Source organism: Takifugu flavidus, chromosome 18 (genome assembly GCF_003711565.1).
Source record: "Takifugu flavidus isolate HTHZ2018 chromosome 18, ASM371156v2, whole genome shotgun sequence".
NCBI lineage: Eukaryota > Metazoa > Chordata > Actinopteri > Tetraodontiformes > Tetraodontidae > Takifugu > Takifugu flavidus.
Window position 1 is genome coordinate 12,191,931 of NC_079537.1, and position 22,668 is coordinate 12,214,598.

The 22,668-nt window shown below is 49.7% G+C and overlaps 1 protein-coding gene across 1 annotated transcript; it reads left to right on the plus strand.

Annotated features, from left to right (window-relative positions):
- The first annotated feature begins 125 nt into the window (after positions 1-125).
- tmem104 (transmembrane protein 104) lies at positions 126-22,668 on the plus strand. Its single transcript, XM_057014535.1, has 10 exons — positions 126-389; positions 469-622; positions 1,215-1,336; positions 2,337-2,418; positions 4,321-4,414; positions 4,635-4,718; positions 7,932-8,031; positions 8,985-9,081; positions 16,940-17,033; positions 20,806-22,668. Exons 2-10 carry the CDS (start codon positions 578-580, stop codon positions 21,567-21,569), a joined length of 1,482 nt encoding a protein of 493 aa, XP_056870515.1. The 5' UTR covers positions 126-389; positions 469-577; the 3' UTR covers positions 21,570-22,668.

The window sequence follows — 22,668 nt, forward strand, 5'->3', positions numbered from 1 at the left end:
TCCGCATAACGTTAACACAGACGACTATTCCCCTTCATAATAAAACCCATGAACTCTTAGACGCAAAGTGTGCGGAATGTAACGCAGGAATTTTATTGTGAAGGCCCATCCCGGAAACACCTCTTCGTTTACTTCACGTGATTCGGGTATGACGAGCTGCTCAGCTGGTCCTGCCTCGGTTAGCCGGGACCGACGGACCTATACAGCCATGACAGACGTGTTTCTTCCCAGGTTACTGTTATTACGGACTTCACTACACTTCTCAAACAACGTAGCAGCACATGTTAGCTTGGTCTTGTCGGTTCGCTCAGCTGCTTAGTGAGGATTTGATCCAGCTCGGAGCATCTCTACTAGCCTAGCGGCTAAACTAGCATTGAAGAGCGGCTTCGGTAGGAGCTCGCGCTGTTTCCCCCCCGTCTTCTTGTCACGTGGCGGTCACTGATGAAGACTTCTCCTTCCTTCACACAGTGGCAGATGCCTCTGCACAGACCCGTTACAGGACGCTTTTATTTGGGAAGGGACGATATCAACTGACCTGGTTTATCTCCCCGGAAGGTGCGGACCTGTGCGAGCGGCCATGGCAGGTGGAATTACAGACACCGGCGAACCCTACTCTGCTTTTGTGAGTACCTTGTTGGGAAGTAAGAAACCGCCAGACTGGTGTCACAGATCCACGTCCCCGTCAAGATTCTGCACTTTTCCAGTTCATATATAAGGGTGCAGTTGTTAAATAGTGACAACAATCCACTGTGATGAAACTTTACTGACTTCATGTTGGTTAATTTCATTTATATGCATGATTTTCTGATGTTGTGTTGCACTTTTATTCTTAATGCTCCACTTTGGAAACGAGGCTAAGCTGCCTTTGAGCCAGGCATGCGCCTCCTGGTTCAGGTCATCTGATCATACAGATGTTAAATGACCCGTATTTTAATGACCTTTCCCCTGTGAAATGATAAAAGGTTTCAGTTTACTTGTGTGAGACCTTTGAATGAGGAACTGAACTGTGACAGTTTGCACTTTTTAACAGCTCAGCAGACGTCTTCACAATCTGGACCTGGTTTATTTGAATTTGATTACATCAGCAAAACGTGACCCCAGCACATCTTTAATCATTCACCCTTCCACGAGAACCCCGTGTTCATCTCAATCTTCTTGTGATTTTACAAATGTTTGACCCTTTTTCACCTGTGTCCTCTTCATGTCTTCTCCAGGTGGGGCTGGTCTACATGTTCAATCTGATCGTGGGGACAGGAGCTCTGACGATGCCCAGGGCCTTCGCTACAGCCGGATGGGTGGTCAGCTTGGCTCTCATCACATTTCTAGGGTTCATGAGGTACTCCAGCGCTGCTCCTCACGTGGAAATGGCTGTAAAACCTGAGACGAACATAGAATTAAAACATAAGCACAAATGGGAGCCAGTCCTGAGTCTGACTATAAAGTTACACATGCACACAAGCTGAAAAAGCTGTGTGTTCTGTTGGGTTTGCTTTGTTTCTTTCAGAAAATCTTTGAGCTTCACAACCAGATAACTGCTGAAGAATTAGTCACACTAAAAGTGGCAGCTTTTGTCTCCACTCAAATGCATTTGAGCCCAGAAACCTTTAAATATCTGGCATCTCCTGATTGGCTCCTGATGCTTCAGTAGCTGCTGATATTACACTAATGGAAGAAGATGGAACTCAGCAGAACTTTGGCAACCCCCCCACTACAAGTGCTGACTCACAGGATTATCAGTTTCTGGTTTTTATGCTTATTTCCCCAAACGGTGACAACCTTGTTATCATCCCACAGCTAATTTTGTCAGCGTTAGCAAACTAGAGAATTGATGAGATAAAGAGAAGGAAGTGTCTGTGTCTCAGTCCTTCCTCATGTTAAACTCTGCAACATGAATAAATCTGGCTGGTTTGATACAGGAACCTGTTCTTCACCTTGTTAGGGAGAAAAAGGTTAGTTTTCTCCCTGCGCCGTTGCCTTCAGAGGAATGAGACAGAGACCACACACCTGCAGTGTGAGCTACAGAGGTGCTGTCCTTCAACAGGGTTTACTTATGCTAACAGACAAACATGTTGCTATCAGATTAGGGTGGAGTGTTCGCAGACAAAAGCAAAACTGATCATATAGAAATTGGAACGGAACGTTCCAGCAGCGGGCGCATCTGTCTTTCGCTATCTCGAGGGGAGAGAATATCAATCACGATTGCTCTCTTACGCAGGTAGCTAAAGTAGGTCAAAGTTTAAGACGGGCAGTTTCTGCGTGGGAGTGATAATAAGCATGTGAGCACATGCACAAAAAGCATTTGGAACCTGACACACCTGCTGCTCCTCTCTCACCAGCTACATGACCACCACATTTGTGATTGAGGCGATGGCGGCGGCTAACGCTCAGCTACGCTGGAAGAGGAGGGAGCAGGAGGAGGTGAGGCAACAACAACAACAACAATAGAGGCTGCAAACACATCTGTCTGCAGGATGGATGTTTCTCCGTTTGCTGTCTGACTGTTCACACCCTGCAGGCAAAACTGCATCTCACACACACACACACACACACACACACACACACAGATAATCTGTGTCCAAACAGATTAAAAACAAGTATAGTATAAAATCTTAATGTGCCTTCGGATTAAAGGTGTACAAATGACTGGATCCGAGTTTCCACGCTGGTTTCCGCGCTCTCGTCATCTCGTCTCTTGACTTCCTGGAGAGTCCAAGAGGGAAGCAAAAGCGCAAAATATTGAAATATTAATCGGTCTCCGAACGTCTGGGCCTTGAGTTGCGTCAAGCTCGGTGCTGATTTCATCAGGAAAGTCTGCCGCGATCCCCTGATGCTGCATAGCTCACCAGAATATAGACTTTCTTCTCTATTTTATTTGTTTGCTAGTCGAGCCTAAGAAAATTAACAGTGGCAGCTCAAAAACAAACCCAGAGGGGCTTTGAATATTTCACTTTTAAAGCCTTTAAAGTTTCCATTGTTTTAGCTGTGGAAGTTTTATTGCTGAGTCTTTGAATATGTTTTCCTCCTCGTCAACCACTCAGGGTGAAACTGTACTCCATTACTGACCCGGCGCTCAATCATTTTACTTTAGTTTGACTAAGAAAAAGACTTTGTGCACTTGAAATGCCAAGCTTTGGCCTTTAGTTTCTCCCCCTGCTGCTGGAGTCATCTTGGTTAATGCCCCTGGCTTTCCACTTGAGGAGTTATGGGTCTGGGGGCTGATAGCCTGGTGCTAACTGAGCACCAAACGCTCCGCTGTGATTCATGGCTGCGATACTCCTCTCAGCCATTTTCCCGCCCACGTAATGGAAAACAAGAGGAGGGGAAACAGGAAAGATCTGCCTCCTGATGCTTTTCATTTTGCTCCGCTTGGCTGAGGCATATTAATCACGCTGATGGATCGCTCCGCTAGAAAAAGTCTCCAAGTTTATTAGGTGAAAAATGGCAACTACACCCGCTGTTCTCCTACATTACCTGTTGTAGAAATGATTTTCTTTGTTTTTGAAGTTTAGCACATCTTTCAGCTGGGCCGAACCTGTTTTTCAGCCATAAATCTTAATTAAAAATGATTGGAACAGAACTGGCTTGGTGCTGTCTAAGTCTGTCCCAGCTGAATTCCCTCTTGTCCCAGTGACTGCCTGGGTTCTCTCATGTCATGCTGTCTGGTAGCTTCCTGTGATTCCTCATTTGATTCTTAATTAGAAAAACACGAGTTTTCCTCACCTTTTATCACGATGAGCTGGGAGGAGTGGGCGCCCTCTGCTGGTACACCAGTGTACTGCACCAACATGTCAGCTTAATTGTACAATTTCAAAAACGTTGATTTCAGCTGCCACCACTTAGTTCCCCTTCACAAATTGCATTGTCAGACAGTGCTTATTTGCCAATTGTGAGACTCATCTGATTAAATATTTTGATTATGTCCTGGATTTAGCACCCGACAATTAAACAAATGATTAAAACGGACTATAATATTTCCTACGGCAGCCAGTAGTCGAATATATCCGAGCTGTGTGTTTGTTTTCTTGCTCCTGTGTATCACAGATCTATTTATCTCCCGTCACTCTTCATCTCCTCTTCTCCCTCGGTCCCCACAGTCACTGATTAAATCAGCTGCACTCAGTTGTCTGTCACCGACATTAATCAGCTGAGAGTTTGTGAAATGATTAAAACGCTCCGCGTGGGTGTTGAACCATTGTGAATTCTAAAACAGCTGTTGCTTTTTGTCTCCAGATGTTGCTCTTCACTGCTACACATACAGAGCAGCCAGTGCACTAATTAAAGTCCACGTCGTTGACGTGCGCTCTCATGTTGTCTCCAAAGATCGAGGACAGCGACTCCACCTCGGAGTATTCGGACGATGACGCCGTGGGCCGAGGCCGATCGGAACCAGAGAGCAAGCCGATCTTATCCATTCGTAAGTATTTAGTAGCACCAAACACGTTCTTTTTGTCAGAGATTTGTTGCTATTTTGAAAATAGAGGTAAATACATTTGAGGAGCTGTCCCTAAAGTCTTAAAATCCAATATTTGAAAAGATGATGTTGAAATATCCTGTAGATTTTAGTCTGCGTGTGTTTTTCCCGGTGAAGCGGCGAGTGACCCGTTCTCCTCTTCACTCTTGACTGTGCATTACAGAGAGGTCGGGGGGCCACGTGGACCACTTTGACATTGTGGAGCGGGTTGAGATGGGCCAAATGGCCTCCATGTTCTTTCATAAAGGTAATTATTCATCTGGCCCTCAGCTCCTAATCTCACGTCCTACTTTTCAATTATCTGCAGGCGCCGCCTTCATTAGCCGCGTGTAACGTTTATGGAGGGGTAGTGAAGGTTGTGTGGGATAATACAGAAGGGAGTTTTTTTCCTTTTCTGTCTGGTCCTCTCATTCAGAAAGGAACGCCATTGGCTCTTGTAATTGGATGTAATTATATATGAATAAATTGCCTTTGGTTGTAATTACCTGACTCTATTAAGACTCCTAATCCCCCAGCTGGGATTGTGTGTGGGATCTGTTACGGGTTCTGAATTGGAGCGTTAATCACATTCACCTTGAATCACACAGAACAACCTTGCGGCTTTTTGTTCCTCGAAACATGCCTCTCGCCTCCTCCTCTTCCTCGTCTCCTTCCTCCCTCTGCTCTGCTCTTCTTCACCAGTCCGCAGCCTCCCTGCAGGGATGGCGGGACGACAAAGGTCAAAGCTTTAACAGCTTCATCCTCGTGTAGTTTCAGTAGTCCACCACTAGGTGGAGCACTCGCTACACAGGCCGAACATGCTCGTGCGTGTTGTCCTGCTGTGAAACATCCTTTCGTTCAGCCTGGCGTCACTCTGCTCAACCCTGTTCAGTTCTGACACGCTACGGAAAAGAGACCACAGCAACCTGCCACTGATGACCCTCCTCACCGCTGGTGCTGCGGAGGCACGTGGAGGCATCGATTGGCAGCGAGGAAATGAGATTTCTCTCTCCCCATGCTGTGGGATAAACGCCCAGTAGCTCCAGTCAGAAGTGAATTAGACACCACGTTAGCGGCCACGTGCTGCTCACGTCAGTCAAGTGTTTGAGCTGCGTGTTTCAGACCACGTTTCCCACCCGGAACGTGAGGTCATGTGATCAGTGTTATCGTTAGGCCTCTTGTTTAATCGTGGGTACGGATGTTGTTGTTTCGCCATCGGCCTCCTGAAGTGGTTAAAGGGGGGACGTTCACTGCTGTCGTTTGCTTTTACGTGTCATTGGGAAAAGGTTAATCTGCCTTGGCTCTCAGCTGTGGTGACTGAGTCCTTGTTGGCATTTAACCGTGTTAATTATCATCCACGCTGTCCACATACCCATTTGTAAGTGTCGCAGCGTCCCAGATCCACAATTCGGCTGCGCTACAGATGCAATCCTGTCCCGGTGGCTGTGCAGCACCTCTGCAGGCATCCCTCCATCCTCCCACTGCAGAGGCGCTCCTGGAGGGCATCCACTTCCTCCTGCACTCACATCGACATGGAGGGCTGCGGCGTTAAGGCGGGCTTTGGAATATGGCCATAAGAATCCAGCCGACCTGCGGCCACTGGCTGAATGTTGATGGGGCTGGTTTATCTGGAAAGGTGTTACTCTCACCTTCACATCGACAATTTGAAAGTTGATTAGGAAACGACTTTGGCTAAAGTCACAGAGACGGAGGCTAAGGCAGCGCCGTCCTCGCATCAGCGCTAAGTCTCAGCCATCCCTCCCTCACATGTGAGGTCCCCCCCCCGAACTCCGCCCGCCCAGGACCAAGATGGCCACCACGAATTCCCTCGCTGGTACTAAAGTAATGTAAATGTAAAGCTTGTACATTTTTAATGCTTCAACGACTTTGTCTCAAATGTCGTCGTTGCCAATGAGACAAATGCAAAAAGCCACTGGGAGGATTAACGGACACGCTGGCATCTGCCCGCACTCTTATTTCCTCCATTAGTTGTGGCTAAACGAATGAGCTTTTTGTGTTTGAATGGTTCCAGTTGCGGCTGTTTGTGGAGCTAAACTGGAGCAAAGTGACTCTTCTGAGGCTCCTGCAGCAGCAAAACTCTATATTTGCATCGTGTCTTTCAGCAGGCAGCCTGAAAGGACAGTGCAGTCAGACGCTAAAGCCATGAAAGTTTCAGAAGATTAATGCCCTTGAATATAATTTACCTCCTTTTTTTTTACTACCTTCTTCTATTTCAGTCGGCTTTTGTATGAATTCAATTTCCCGCCCTCTTACTATAACCTTGTGAGTGTCCATGATTGGATCGGTCCCCGTTTGATGCACATTTATTCATCTTCAGGTTAAAGTAGATGATATATTAATATCTAATAACGTGTTACACCAAGGAGGTACTGAATTATTCATCATCGCGTGCCCAATTTGTTTGAATTTTGGCTTTGAGTGCGTCCTCAGGGATATCATCCGGCGGTCTGTTTGACAGTCAGGTGACTCTCATCTCTGCGGAAAATGCTACAATTAAAGTTTGATTCTTCAATAACGGTGTCCAATTGCAGCTTTGGCTCCTCTAAAAATAGCTTCCATTATTCTTCTTTCTGCAGGTTGTCACAGTAGTTTTTGTGTGCTGTCAGAGGCAGAGTGATGATGGTTATTGATGCGCTTCACAGCTACATGAAAGACTTCTGTGTGAAGACCCATTTTGCAGCTTTTTTGGCCCGTGGCTCTGGATAATTGGGAAATATTAGTTACAGTGCCGTGAAGGCCCGCGTCCCCGTGGCCATGCAGAGCTTCTGCTTTGCTATCGCTCTCAGACAGCAGCAGCGCAGCACCGTCCGTCCTCGCTGCTATCTGCTGGTGGGACACTGGAATTATGCCACGGGGGAAGTTGTGCTGCGTAGAATTGGGCTCCCCTAATCACCCCACTGACTCATTTGGAATTAATTTTCCAATTTCTTCAGTTAACCCAGAACACACATGTCCACTTAAACCTGCTCCACTCACACACAACAGCATTGGTTTTAACGTACCTGCCACCGCTGTCGGCCATAAATAGGTGGAATTAGACAACTCAGGAGGATGAACATCTCTCACTTTTCTACCCTCTTAATGGACGACTCTGTGCTCCAAACATCGTGTCAGTTATGAATTAGCCGCTGGGGTGTTTGAACCCCCCCGAGGATGGAAGAGCACGGTAGATGTGTTGTCTGCCGTCACTCATTACATGACTGACGTTAAAGGACCTGGGGGAAATTTGGGCGACGGATCCTTTTTCTTAAATAAAGAGCGTTAATATTTGGGCTCCTCCGTGTCCCACAGCAACGATGTGGGTCTTTAATCACGACGGCAGCCCCAGTGGTCAAGTTAGATGCACGTCCATCATCTGTAATTGACCATGAAGTGTTTGCAGGGCTGACGAGGATAAAAATGTGTTTGCCTGTCGCCACCTGACGCCTGTCTCTGACTCTTTGATGTTTTGGTCTTCCAGTGGGCGTCAACATGTTCTACATCTGCATCATCGTTTATCTGTATGGAGACCTGGCCATCTACGCCGCCGCCGTGCCCATATCGCTCATGGAGGTGGCCTGGTGAGTCTGCTGCTGCCATGTTGCCCTTCAGGAACATTCCGAGTCTTTATTGCCGTGTGTGTTTGTCTCCCTGCTCCTCGTCCCCTCCCGTCTGTCCCAGTGTTCCTCTGAACTGAAGACAATAACGTGCTCGTCTTGAGGCCAGAGCTGCTGGGGTCCACCCGCTCCTGGACACGTTTTTATTACGTCTGCTGGCCCGCCATGACAATAGCATTTTTCATATGGCCCTTTCACCGTTTCAGGCTGTTTTCATGGACAGTTTGGTGTCTCAATGTGTGTTAGAGAAAAGGGCCGTCAGCCGTCGCCTCCCTCTTTCTCCTCGTTTCACTGATTTGTCAAAGATGACGTCCAACACGGCGCGCCCGCCATTGCAGACAGGTGGCGAGGATGAGGGGGGCGAGTCGGCTCCGTGCCAGGCGCTCGTTCGTCACGCTGGTCTCGTATTGACGAGCGGAGCGCGTGTGAAAGTCAAGTGTGGTCGTGGAGTTCAGAGATGACAACAAGACGCATAGATTAAAGCCCCGTCTGTGGGTGCGGGTGAACATGAGCAGCCTTCATCGTTCAAATCAAACATAACCGTCAACATTAATGCAGCGGATCGATCCGTCTCTGCTCCCTCAGCGTGCGTATGAAACGAGAAGCTTTATTCTGAAACGGGCTAAATGGGAAACCTTAATTGCTGCTGCTGTCCTGAGGCGCAGCACGCTGCTGCTGTCTTCTCCTGTTAAATCCTGCTCTGCTGCGGTCCGGACCGGCCGAGCTTCCGGCAGGGAAAACTGAGGCTCTAAAAGCGCCGGCTTCGCCCGCAGGCCTGAACCTCAGACTGATGGCAGGAGCAGCAGCGGAGGATTTTCCTCAATCCTCAAATCTACTGGTGACTGCTGGGGTATTCATGAGGTGTAGAGAGAATGTGACCCTCCATGTTTGTTTGTTTGTTTGTCTGTCCTGTGCAGTGGGAACCACTCCTGCAGCGCTGGAAGTGTCAAATACAACGATACAGACCCGTGTTGGGGAACCCTCTCCAGGAAAAGTGCCTACAGGGTGTTTCTGGTAAGTTCCTGGTCTGAGCACGTGAAGGATGTTCCGACTTGATGTTTAATTTCAGGATTTATTGCTAAAGTTTTAAACTTTTAGCTTTAGGAGAACGTATTTCTCAATATTTTATGATTCTGGGCCCTTCGGTGGTTCTTTTGTTTCGTGTGCTATTTGACCTCTCCTCCAATAAGTGAACCATCTCTGAGCTGTGATGAAAGATTCAGCAGGACTCTGGGTTGTCCTCTCCACGCTGGGGTCACAGGCGCCGGCCTCAGACGCAGTCTGGACTCTGAATGATGAGCCTGAATAATTGAACGCTTCTCATCACCTGCGTTCGACCCTGTGGACACTCGGGGGAACCCATCTGGGTTTTGTACTGCCAGTTTTTTACATGGTGAGCTGGGCTGGAAGGACAAAGTGCCCTTTTTTCTGACCTGCGTTCTGCAGCGGACCATTTTCACTGGGATCTTCTGGAGAGTCAGAGGGGCCAGAAAATGATCTTTGTTCATCCTCGGCAGTTCTTTGCTTTGACCTTGTTTATTGGTGTCCTGCCTGTCTGGAATTGAGGTTTCTCAGGTTTTACACAGGAGTCTTCAAGGCTTTTGGCAGATGTTCCCCCAGACGGCTGCGCTGTGGCCACACGGCTGCTTTGTTCACAGTGGGCAGCAGGTTAGGGGCTATTTTTAGGTTGGTGAAGAGATGATGGGACCTGAAACATCAGGCCAGCACTGTGGGTTCCGGTTCCTCGTCTTTGTTTTACTCCGACTGTTGGTAAAGGTTGTGTCAGTGTTGACACTCACATGGAGGCTGTGTGTGTGTGTGGGGGGGGGGGGGGGTTGTATCACAGCTGCCTGCTCCACTGAGGTCCCCCCATCAGGATGTGGGACTCACATCAGACTCTTTCTAGAAGGCGCGGCGCTTTTCATCAAGATCAAAGTGCTGAATCCACTTCCGACTGGCTAATTATTCACGATAATAAGCTCCGTAACAGCCGACAGCTGATTTTTCATCAGGTTGCATCACTGACTTAATCAGTATCCAATGAAGGCGTCAGGGCTGCTCCGCGGTGGCGTTTCCTCATCCCGGATCGGTTGATCATCCTTCCAGGGCTCGTCCTCCCGCCCCTGCAGCAGGTCAGGCCTCCCGTGTCGATCCTGCGACTGGCTCATCTGGCTGCGTCACTGGCGTCTTTCTTGGCTTCTGTTCCAGACCTCAGTCAAGTCCGCTAACTTTCCGTTTGAGCTTTTATCACAGGCAGCGGCGGTTGGTTGCTGCCCCTCCCTGCTGGACCTCCACAACAGCTTCAATCACATTTCTTCTTCTCTGGGTGTGTGAAAGTGAGAGAAAATCAATGCAGCGCAGGAGCTTAAAGGCAGACGTGCACGTCTACACTTAGGACCTGCTCCGTACCCAAATGAGCCGAGCCGATGGTCAAGGGCACCGTGCACATGAGGGAGGGCCGTGCTCGACGGGAGCGTATTGATGGTCGTAGCTGTGGGAGGACAACGGTGCAGATGGTTGAATAGAGATTAGCGCAGCAGGAAGGAGCGTTTGAGCTGTGGTTCAGGCGGTGGGGGTCCACTCAGTACCAGAGCAGGAGTCTGGATCAGAACAGCAGAGCGTTGCTGCTGATGGAAAAACAGAGGTCACGCAGCCGAACGGCGCCGCTGGCCCGGATTATATTAAGCCTTTTAACATGCAGCGCGGTTTTCTATTAATGTTTTTAGTAGCGGAAGATTCGTTGTCTCATTGGACTTGCTCGTTGTAGATAACACGTGCTCATATATCATGTTTTTATTGGATATGTTACTTCCTCTCTTATCCGAAATCTCTCGAGCTTCAGCTCCCTCAAGGACGTCACGTTAGAGGGTTTTGCTTTGGTGCCGCGGAAACGACATCAATCATGTCCGGAAATTGTTGCCCCAAACTGGCAAATATTTAGGCATGAGTGGTGCAATCCTCTAAAGTTCCATTAGTAATGAGACAAAGGAAGCTTGAGCGGAACAGGAAGTTGTCTCTTCTCTGGACTTCGCCACAGTTCCAGCACAGGCAGCGGTTCTGGTTCCGCTGATTACCTGCTTCAGGGAGGTTCCGCAGTGATGAAACTGGCCGAGATGAGCAGGTTAAAATGCCGACAGGTGGGCCAACATGGAATCCAGGCAGAACCTTCAGCTCATTAGCCGTAGGTGGGTGCGTGTGTGGATCCCTGCCGCGGGCCTGCACCCGCTCACCTCGGGTGTCTCTACCTTGATTAGGCAGTCACGCCGTGATGTTGTGCAGCACCCCCCCAGGGAGCAGCGCTTAAGCAGCTGCTCCCTGGGGGGGTCCTGGCCCCTCCTGGTCTTTCCCAGAGCGAAAATTAAATATCCAATCATCACTCTTTCAATGGGATTATTTTACATTCAGCAAACGTCCTCTTTGCCAAGCGGACGTGTTTTATTCATGACGTCTACCGTGACTTTAATTTGGGTGGAAAATGATCTCTGCTGTAAGTCTTTCTTCTCCTCCCACGGTAGTTTTCTCATTTCCTTCCCGATGTGTCCCAAGTTTATCGTAAATTCCAGCAGCCTGATGCAATGCTACGCTGCTCCTTATATTTATGTTGCTGTGTAATCATTTCCAGTTGAAGATCAGAGCTGTACGAGTTAGTTAGTGATCAAATGACCCTCACAGAGTCCAAACTTCTCCAGCTCTCTGCTCCCGTGTGTGGATGAGGAGCGTCTGGAACTCTGAAGACTCCTGTTATTGTTGGAGCCGTCAAAGTGGAAGAAAAACAACAGGAAAGGCACAAAGATGAGAAATTGAACGCAACACTTTGAGTGGGGTGATAAACATCTCTGAAGAGGGTTTCTGGATCTGTCGGCTCCAGTTTTAGGTGCCTTGAACCTCACTTGCTGGTTTTTCTTGGTTGGAAGGCTTTGACCTGGACGATGTTACATCCTCTTTACATCTCCGCCCGCGATTTACGCCTCCTCCAGCTTTCCTTTTTGTCTGGCGTTTTCCTCCTCTCATTAGAGCCTCGTCTTTAATCGCGCTCTCCAGGGCCACATGCCTAATTAAGAGTGTCGATGGTGGATGAAAGGAGCTGACCTGGGAGTTTGTCTACAGATGTTCTAATGAGATTTCTTTTCTTTAATCTGGTTGCACGTTATTCCGCTTCTGTCAAAGTTGACTTGCTTCCTTTTGTTTTCTTTTATCTCTGTTTTCCGGCGCTGGATCACACTTGTTGTATAAATGAGGCTAAAACCTAATAGTAAGAAATGTGCCAGATCTTCCCGTAACTGACCCCAGATACAAACTCCTCCTGACTAAAGGTGACCTGCACGGAATAATGGCAGCTATTCCGTTAATCGTAGCATCCTTGACGGTACCGCTGGGATGTCGTGTCCACCAGCAGCCTGGCTCACCGGGAGCAACGGCGTGATTTATTCAACTGTGTTTGTGTGTCGTAACCCCGTGTCTACCTCTGTGTAAACGCCAAAGGTTGATCGCGGCCCAGAACCGCAGGACGTTAACGTCCCCGTTAGAGCGGGCAGAGACGTCCCTATAAAAGATGGATGTGAGCGTCTGTTAGCAGCAGTTTAGATATGCAGCCTCTGCCTCAAAACTTTCTGGGAACATAATGAACGTTAAGTATGAATGTTCTGCCGCCGCCGGCCGAGGTGAACTGCATTGTGGGAATACCTAGCTCTCCCAAGTCCTCTCAAATGATAAAATGGGCGGAGCAAGTGCAGCGTTCTTGGACATTTAACGGCGATGCGACGAGTAGGCAGAGCATGCGAATGCTAACACTAGCCGCTGTGTGAATTAGTCGTTAACGGGTTGGAAGAGAGACGCGTTTGCTTTGGTACTCGGTAGGTAGATGGCGCTAACTCCCTGTAGCTAATTCTGACCTCACGAAGGGGATCCAAAGCGGGATGGAACATATATCTTAATTGCTGTCACTAATTGGTTCTTGAAATACGGCCGGGCGAATCTTTGCGCCGACCCTTTCCCGCCGCTCCGTATCCATGTAAATCACGTGTGCTGGGTAGAGGCGCTGGCTGGTGATTAATGAGGCAGAAGCTCCGCTCTCTTTCTTCCTGACAGCGTGTACTTGATATGGTTTCTGCAGCGAAGCCTCCAGGCTCCGTCTCTGCTCTTCTTCTCTATTGCGTGTTCATCTTTGCCACGCGTGCGTCTCCTCCCTGCTGCTGTGTTCACGGAGTCAGTTGACTTGTTATTGCCATCATCAGAGCTCCTGCGTATCTCCTGGGCTTTTATGGCCTATTTTATCCCATTTGTGCTGTGTGCCGCCATGGTCATGTTGCTCCCGAGTCTTTTATCTTCCGTGTCACAGCTGAGGCGAAGCCTCTGATACCTGGGCCTTGTCACAAACGTACGGATCTTTTTCTTTGCCACCGTTGATGCTTCCTAACGAAAAGAAAAAGCAAATGAAGCTCTGCGCTGTTTCTTAATTTGTGCCCCCCATAAAAAGTTTCTTCGCTCCTGCAGACGCCAACTCGGGTCATAATTAAAGTTAAGTGGTGCGTGCTGTCTGGAATTACAGCGGCGGCTCTGTAGAAAAAGCCCTGACGCGTTTCTCTTTGGGTAGTGGGAACAAACGTGGAGGAAGACGTCTGCAGTTTAACGGCGGTCCCACCTCTTCATGGTGGCTCATCCTGAGGAATCTCTGAGACATGAGCCTTAAACCCTGTTGGCTCTCCCATTAACAGAATAACCACCTCTTGTCCCGTCCCTATGACCTGCGAGAAGACGGGTTTGTGCTTAAATCTGTTTGGAACCAAGATTAACATCCAGCACAAATGGCCGGGGATCTTGGGACCGGGGGATTGGAAATCCTAATCCTTCCTCCTCTGTTTGATTGGGGGAGGGGATTAAAACTGGGCATTTATCATCTATCATCGCTGAGCTGCTTCCCCAGGGTGATCTCTGCTCGTCCTCCGGGTCCGTTACCGTTAACCCTCTTTATCAGCCAAAATCTCTCACGAGCTGTGGGCGTCTGACGGCCCGGCTGCCTCGGACCACCGCCGGTCCACCGACCCCTCCGAGAACATCTGCCCCGTGGTCGTGTTTGGCTGAACCCTGTCCGAAAATCTGTGGATTCATTATTAAATGGAGTGGGTGGTCTGGAGCCGGCAGCATTTGGCCCAGCAGAACTTCTGTGACCATTAATCAGCCCGGCGGGTTGGCTCAGGAGTCCCGCACCAATTAGACGCCTGCACGCAGCCCCTCATCCTAAACACCCAAGGTGATTGACTGCTGCCACCATTACGGAGGGTAGCGACCGTACCTAAGCCCCACGCTCCTTCTGCTCCTCAATTACAACATCCAACTGTCTGAGAAGTCGCTGCCGAGTTTGGCTTTTGTTAGCTAGCAGCTAGCAAAGGCAACGTTGTCCCGGAGACGTCTGTGGTGGAAGAACGTCGGTACTGGTGACCTGACTAAACATAAACTGCTCTGTTTTTCAGACAGGAAGAGTTATTTAGATTTCTGCCGGAACCTTAAATGGCTGTTACCTTAGCGGGCTGTAACATTAATAATTCACCTCCGTGCTTTCTGCCCGTGACCTCGCAGGTCAGGACCATTATGCCGGTGCTTATTTCCTGGGCTCCCGGTCGAGCCGCTCGCCGGCGTCTCGTTGTGAAGATGAAGACGTGGGTTCTTTCCTGTTGCCGGGCCTCTTCAGAACGCCGGCAGCAGTCGCTCCACGTTCCTCCCGACACAGGCTGCTTTTTGTTTATTGCCACGTTTATTAAAGCCAACTTGAAGCGTAAGCAGTTTCTGTGGCGAGAGAGAAGAAATTACAGATCTGTGTTGGTGGCGGCCTCGCTGGCGAGTATTAAATGCATAAATGCATTGGAAGCAAGTGTCATTCAATCTGACGGTGTTATGGGATTTTAGCTACAGACCTCGCTGCTGTTGTCTGGCTGCTCTTCCAGGTTTTTTTTGCTGACTGTGATGCAGTTTTATTGCCAAGGTCGTCAAGAGACGGTAAACGTTTTGGTGTTTTATTGCTTACAAAGGTTTATTTAATATTCTTTACAAATAGAATTATCTTTAAAAGAAACTTCTTTTGGATGCACAAAACAGTATCAGAAATACTGAAGACCTTAAAGTTGGTTACCTGCATCATCCTAAAGCAGCAAGAATGCATCAAATTTAGACTAAAGTGTTTTTATATAAAGTGAAATAGGACTCCCAGCCTAAAGTTTATTCTACATCGGACCAAGACGAGCACCTGCACCAACTGTCCTCACCGGGAGGTGGCGCTGGTGCGCATGCAACGCAAAACCATAATATTTCCTGCACGTTTGTTGGTGAGAATAAACTACACTGACTTATCTTGCTGACAGCCGTTGTCTCTGATCTTTAAGCATCTTTAAGCTAGCTCGTTTTATTTCTGTAAACTTCCCCTCCTCTCTTGACCCTCTGCCGACCTCATCATCATTTACACCCAACCCAAGGAAGACTTTTCCTAGTTTACGCATTATTGGACTATCTTGTGGGCAAACCATTAGCCTAATGTCTTTTACATTTGCTGCCTGCCTGGATGTGTCAGGACGTGCCTTCAGTTCACATTTTCAGTTTGTTATAAACTCATCAGGGGGAAAAATCCTTTAAATGTGGGAGCGATATCAAAGCGTCACTGTGCAGCATCAGGGCTCCAGGAAGTTAATGCGCGGGTTATCTCATCCAGGTAAATCATGGAAAGGCCCAGTTTCTCTACATCTCCACCTGGGAGCATGTTTCAGGTATCACGGCTGATTTTAAAGTGGCTGATTAATGATAAATGTTCACAAGCTTCCTGCTTTTCTCGTGGGGTAAACCTGACTGCTTCGCGCCGGTTGACCTTTGGGGCCTCGGGGGCGGAGACAGAGTTGATGGTGAAGGTTGTCTTGTCTCTCTGGGTTTGTCCCTTTGAATACTGACTCTGACCTTTAATTAACTGTCTGATTCAGTGGCCCGAGAGGACTGAAGCATCCAGATGATCCTGCGTTGCCAGCGTATGTGATGCTTCTGTCAGCTCATTATTTTAATGCTAATCTGTTTTCTAACAAATTAACACAAAAATGAATCATGTCAGAATTCTTTCAGCAAGGTTGGAAACGGATTAATTGTGGTGGAAGTGACGGCTCCTCTGAAATCTCCCCTGGTCACCCACATTCTCCAGCTAACAGGAAGGAGACGCACCGTGGGGTGCATCTGTCAACAGCCCCAAACACAAAAAGAAAATGAGATTATTCATCAGTGAAGAATGAGATGGGAGCGGCTGGTGGCCGAGCTGGGATCTGTCGCCACCGTGGTGGGATGGCGTCCAGGCCGGAGTCACAACTCCTGTGGTTTCTGCTTGTAAAGGTGGAACATTAACGTTCCTTTCTGATGAGGCCGTCTACGCAGATGTGAGCTCAGGAGTTTAGGACATGAACAAGCTGCTCTGAGAATCAGGAGGAATTGTGAAAACTTGAGGCGTTGTGGCGGCCCGAGAGCTCGAACGTGGCGGTGGGGGCGGCGAAGGGCAGCGTTAATGGAAGTGTTGAGGGGAGCTGATGGATTGGAGCTCCAGTCGCTGAGCTTCTGCCTCTGATTGCTGCTGGGATAAGGACCAGTGTCAGATAGGCAATCAGAGCTGTGTGACACGTGCAGCGTTCCTCAGGATTGATTAAGCGTTCCAATCTTTGGGAGGCTGACGGGACCATCCCAGCGTTCCCATTCAATTGTTTTGATCTTTCCTTTGATGCCGCTGAAGAAGATCTTGTGGATTTTGTCCGAGCCGCTGATGCAGAATTTCCTTTTGTGACATTAAAAGTGTGATGAGATCACTTCCTGCCGCTGTTTCCAGTGATGGTGTCTGCTGTCCCTCTCCCTGCAGGGCGTCTTCACCCTCATGTTGGGTCCGTTCGTCTTTTTCAACGCTCAGAAGACCAAATATCTGCAGATCCTCACCTCGCTCATGCGTTGGATAGGTAAGAACAACCCCTCAATATTTGATGGAAGATCATCCTTCTTCAAACAGGATTTCTCTCTGCCTTTCATCCGTCTTTGTGTTGGCTGTTTGCTTTGTTTAGCCTTCTATTCCTCCCTCCATCCATATGCATCTCCCCCCCTCCCCATCCGCCCCGTGTGGCAGCCGGTTCAGGTCCGTCCATCATGGTTTGGTCCTGCTCGGTGCCTTTGATTCCCGTCTCCTCTCATTCCTCAGCCCGACAGGCCTGACAGACTGTCCGGAGCTTGATTGGACCGTCAGTCAGGGGGAGACGGGAGAAAATAAAGCAGCCTGTGAAATCACAACTCCACTGAATGGCTGTGCGCGCCACACGCTAGCGGACGTTAGCAGCAGGCCAACGCTGCTGTTTACAGGCTGTTTACTGTGTAGCTGCTCGGCAACAGTCGGCCTAATTTGTCTCCGCCCGCCCCTGCAAGCGGCGTTTGAGCGGCTTCTGCTTCAGAACTCGATGCCACAGTATTAAAGTCATTTTTCAAACATAGGAGAAATATTGAATTTCCCTTTTTTAACTTTGTGAATCTGATTCCATAAAAAACAATAGATCATAGATGAATGTCCTGAACTCTGCTAGACGCCGTAAAGGAAAGGTAAACGCTTCAAAGGCGAGTGGAGAGGGCGACGCCGATGCTAACGTCGATGCTAAGTGATTCTACCCTGAACTGTAGCTCTGCTGCCGCCTATTTAATATTCATGTTGTTCCAGCTTAAAACACTTGTGCTTTCTGCTCACACACACGGGATTGGCTTCACACGCGTATTTGTTGAGGCGTTTGAGTCGTGTTTGCGTCGTGTTTGAGTGGTGTTTGCGTCCGCGGCGCCGTGGAGCATCTGCTGCGTATTGTCTGAGCAAACATGGGCAACCGTGTTGCCTCGGTGCTCTGCTCCTCGTGGCTCCGCGGCTCAGCCTGTAAATCAGAGGCTGCTCCGGCCCGGCTGCTGCTCTGCACATCTGCCTTCGTCATGTCGGACCGTCCTCCTCTCGAAAAGATTTACGGGCCGCCTCGGCGCCCTAAATGCCGCCGTTGACTGATGAGTTCATGTGATCACAGTCGATGTGCTCTGGACAAACTGCTGCTTTCACAACTACTGGATTTTCTGATCTTTGACCCCCTCCCCCTCGCCCACTACACGCCACTCCCTGGATGCGCTGCATCCGCTCACCTGCACTGCCCTCTGAGCCGGTGTGTCGTGCAGCGTGTCAGAATTAGCCGCCGCGTGACGTGCGGGGGGTCTTGACTCCCGACCCCGGCTCTGGCCTTGTCACCATGGTTTCTACTCAGCTGTGTCACCTTCTCCTTCGCTGAGCTCCTGCTTTTTCCCTGCACTGCCGCTGTCTGACGGTGGGATTTTCAGAGAGGAGCTGTTCACACAGAACATTCCTATTATAGAACTAGTGGTCCAAGAGGTTTTAAACACCAAGCTGTGGCGCAGGAAGTGCCCACCAGGCCGCGGCGGCAGCTGGATTAGGCCATCCTATCAGAACATTGCAGCTAATTAGCCTCGGAAGCTCGGCGGTTGACCTGTTGGTGAGACACAAACTGCTGATGTTCTGAGCTGTAAAGGCGGGCTCCGTCGATCCAGGGCCATTTCTGACCCGGTAGAAGAGCAGTCGGTAAAGGTCCACCAATGAACTTGGTGGTGCCGGAACGCCGACACAGCGGTTGGTCCCTAACGGAGCGAAGAGGCTGCTGCTCTCAGGGACGGTGTGGTCAGCTTCAGTTCCTGCTCGGTATCGATGTCCTCGGTAATGAGAGCTCCTGTGATGAGCCGCAGGCCGATGTTGAGCAAACGGGAGCCTCGGTGTGAAGGTGCGATCAATTTGGATCTATACCCGGCAACTAAGCCTTTAATTATGGTCTACGACCTCTCAGTGCTGTTTACCTCCAGGAACAAGTGATGTGAGGGGAGGAGGAGAAACTGTGGATTCAACAGGCATTTCATGGCCCCGTTTCCATCTGTTCTCACTTCCATCGATTAGGAAGGAGTAAACCTTTCATTTTTGAGCCCGCATAGATCCTACGGTCCAGCCTCGCACACCTGAAGCATCTGTCATCAACACGGTTCGTCAGCATTAATCGCCTCCGCCGCCACGATGGCGCCCCTTCCTTAACGAGCGGCTCCTGCTCCTGGATCAGTGTGTTGAAACACCCACCCGGAGCATTAGAGCAGCCAGGAAGTCCTTGACCTTGATGCTATCCTCCGTGAATTGCTCACGTTTAAGTGTCCGCCGTTTCCTCTGCGACGGCCGCCGCCGCCGCCGCCGCTCCCTCCAGCTTTGTGGCACTGGAGATTGATCACCCCTCAGCTCCTGCTATTTTCTATTCATTAATTGAGCACAGGACTCTCATCTCCTGTGAGATGGCGGCGGAGGAAGCTGCAGTTTCCACTCCCCCGAGCGTTGAGAGCGTGCCAGGCACGCCGTCACGGCGGCAGCTGTGTTTGCCAGCGAGGATGCAGTTGTAACAACCGCCCCCTGAGGCTTGTTTGGTTTGAAGGTCGTTGCCCCCCCCATCCAGGTAATATAGATCTCAGGCGGCGAGGCGGGCAGCGGCGCTTTGACACCTGCTGTCCTGTCGTTGGACGCTGTGAATTAGAGCCCAACAGAGCATCGGCCCAGAAACGGCGTTATCGCCCAACCCAGACGGCCGCACGCCTAAATCACCCACGATACGGGAAGGAGGGGAGGTGTTTGGGAACATCGCTCTAGCAGACGCAGGTGTCGCGTTTTAGCCCAAACCTGCGAACTCATAGCTGCACCGGTGACGCCTTCTCAAGCTACGCCGCCGCCTTCACACAACCGACCACCGAGACGTTCGGCGCTGGCTAATAATGGAAAGAACAATATTTGGAGCCCGGCTGTCCCGCACACGTACGCGTGTGTGTGTGTGTGTGTGTCCTTGAAGTCTGGTCCGCTGCCATTTTGATGTCTCTGCGTGGGGTTTTTAACAGCAGCTCTCCAGAGCCAAAGATGACAATGGAGGTTTGCCAAAGATGCGCTAAAATATTGACCGTGCACACGCGTCTGCACGCTGACAACGCCGCCGCTGCTGCACACGAGTGTGTGTTTTAGGGGACGTGTGAGATGAAGAGAGCAGAGTAGCCGTGTCATGCTAACCTCCCAGAGGTGAACACAATTCTTCTGCATCCAGGTTGGGGCCTCCTCTCCTCAGCATCATTTCCAGCTGTGGGTCCAGCTCTGTCCTGGTCCTGTCTCCTGCTCTTCTTGAACTCTTCTCTCCTCTGTTCTTGGTGTCTGATGGCTCTTTTCGGAAACCTTCCCCTGATAATTGGACTGAATTCCGTCCCCGACATACATTGAAGTTCTGCTCTGGTTGATTAATAGAGCTTGTCTGAAAGCTCCTTCCTGTGCTCAGGGCTGTTCCTGGACCTGCTCTATCAGAATCACCCTCTTAAATACTCCTGCAGAGACGTCGCCCTCTTCATTAATGAGATCGTGCAACACGGCACATTTAGCATACATGGGAACTCTGCCGTGTTGCGTTGGCCGGAGCGAGCGGCAGTTCCTAAATGCCGCTCTGTGGTTAAAAGGGCGGCACGGTGATGGAGCTTGATGAGGTGGCTGCCGGCCATCGCAGGGCTGGAACCAACTCCTGCGGGACTGGTATGGCACCAGTTCCTGTTCTATAATAACGCTATCCTAGCTCAAGCGCTAATGTTAGCCTCTCTGTCGTTTGTCAGCCATCCTGCTAACTCCTCCTCTTGTGTTCACAGCGTTCACCATGATGATCATCTTAGCGCTCCTCCGCATCAGCAAAGGCGCCGGCGAGGGCCACCCACCGGCCGCCTCGCTGTCCGGAGTTCCCAACCTGTTCGGGGTGTGTGTGTACTCCTTCATGTGCCAGCATTCCCTGCCGTCTCTGGTGACGCCGATCTCCGACAAGAAGCGAGTGGGCGCGCTGGTGTTGGCCGACTACGTCCTGATCCTGGGCTTCTACGTGCTGCTGTCCTTCACCGCCATCTTCTGCTTCGACAGCTCGCTGCTGCACGACATGTACACCCTGAACTTCACGGACAACTGCAACGTCTTGAACATCCCGGTGCTGCGCTACTTCCTGGGCCTGTTCCCGGTTTTCACCATCAGCACCAACTTCCCCATCATCGCCGTGACGCTCCGCAACAACTGGAAGACGCTGTTCCACCGCGACGGCGGCACCTACCCGTGGGTGGTGGACCGCGTGGTCTTTCCTCTCATCACCCTGGTGCCGCCCGTCACTGTGGCCTTCTTCACCCACAATCTAGAGTCTCTGGTGGGAATTACAGGCGCCTACGCCGGCACGGGGATCCAGTACATCATCCCCGCCTGCCTGGTCTACTGTGGCCGGCGCCACCTGGAGCCCGTGCTGGGGAGGGACGCCGTCAACAAACACCAGAGTCCCTTCCGCCACAGCTTTTGGGTGTGGTTTGTTTTGGTGTGGGCCGGCTCCTGCCTGGTTTTCGTCACAGCCAACATCATCTTAACGGAGACCAAGCAGTGAGACGGGGGGGTCCAAAAGAACTGGCGTTCTGTCCTGAGAACGAGCGCGTGCCTTTTAACAGGACTTTGGTTTCATTTTAGTAAATGTCATTTATTTATTAAAAGGGCCCAAATGTCTTAGGTCCACTGTGGGAGCTGGACCAGACCAGGAAAGGGAACTGGACTTGTTTCATAATGTGGCTCCACTTGCACAGGACATCATTTACCGTTCTGACACAGGCCCGTAAAGGAGGGGCCTTTTAAAGACTCGCTCAAATCCTGTGTTGTGTCTTTCATTCGCACCCTTTAAACTGGATCCAGGACAGAGATCCAGTCTTCATACTGGACTCGGGTCAAACAGGAAGGATCCTTTGGCCGTTACTGTCCCACATCCGCTGACAGACGGGAAGAGTTCACATTCGTTTATCAGGGTTATGGTCGGTCCAGTTGTTCATGAGGCCGAAGGGATCCACCATAAATCCACTCTGGATCCAGAAGTGACGGGTCGTCGGCTGCGACTGGATCCACAGCGTAAAGTTCAGCTGTCTCTGCACAAACAGTAACACTAAAAAGAGATGAACTGACAGCAGTGAATGCACCGTGGCTACATCCTGTTAGCCTAGCGACAAGAGTTCTGATTGATGTTTGGTTTGTAACCACGTTCTGTTGCTCTTTCATGTAACTGGGTTTAATTGGTTTGGGGATCTTTTGTGTGACTTGTTTATGGTTCCACCGATGTGGAGACGAGCGTCATCTAAACTGGAATGGGTCGAGTAATCCCAGTAATCCCACTCTGACGAGGCCATTTACACTTCCATGTTTACATTTTTTAAAAAAAAATCAAATCCTTTTCTTTAATGATTGTGTCTGATTATCCTGTCAATCGTGCCTGGGCTCATTATCCTGTTTTTTAGGTTTTTTTTAATCTGGTGTCTAATGAATAAATTAACTTTGTTTGGAATCCATCGCACAAACGACAATCAGTTTAACCTCAGAAAATGATCCTCTGTGTCTTTGTTTCCTTCATCGAATGATCCAGAAATTGTTCTGGTTGACTTGAGATTTATTTATGTTGGATTTTTATGATTCACACAGAAAATAAAAGCTTTATGTTCACCTCA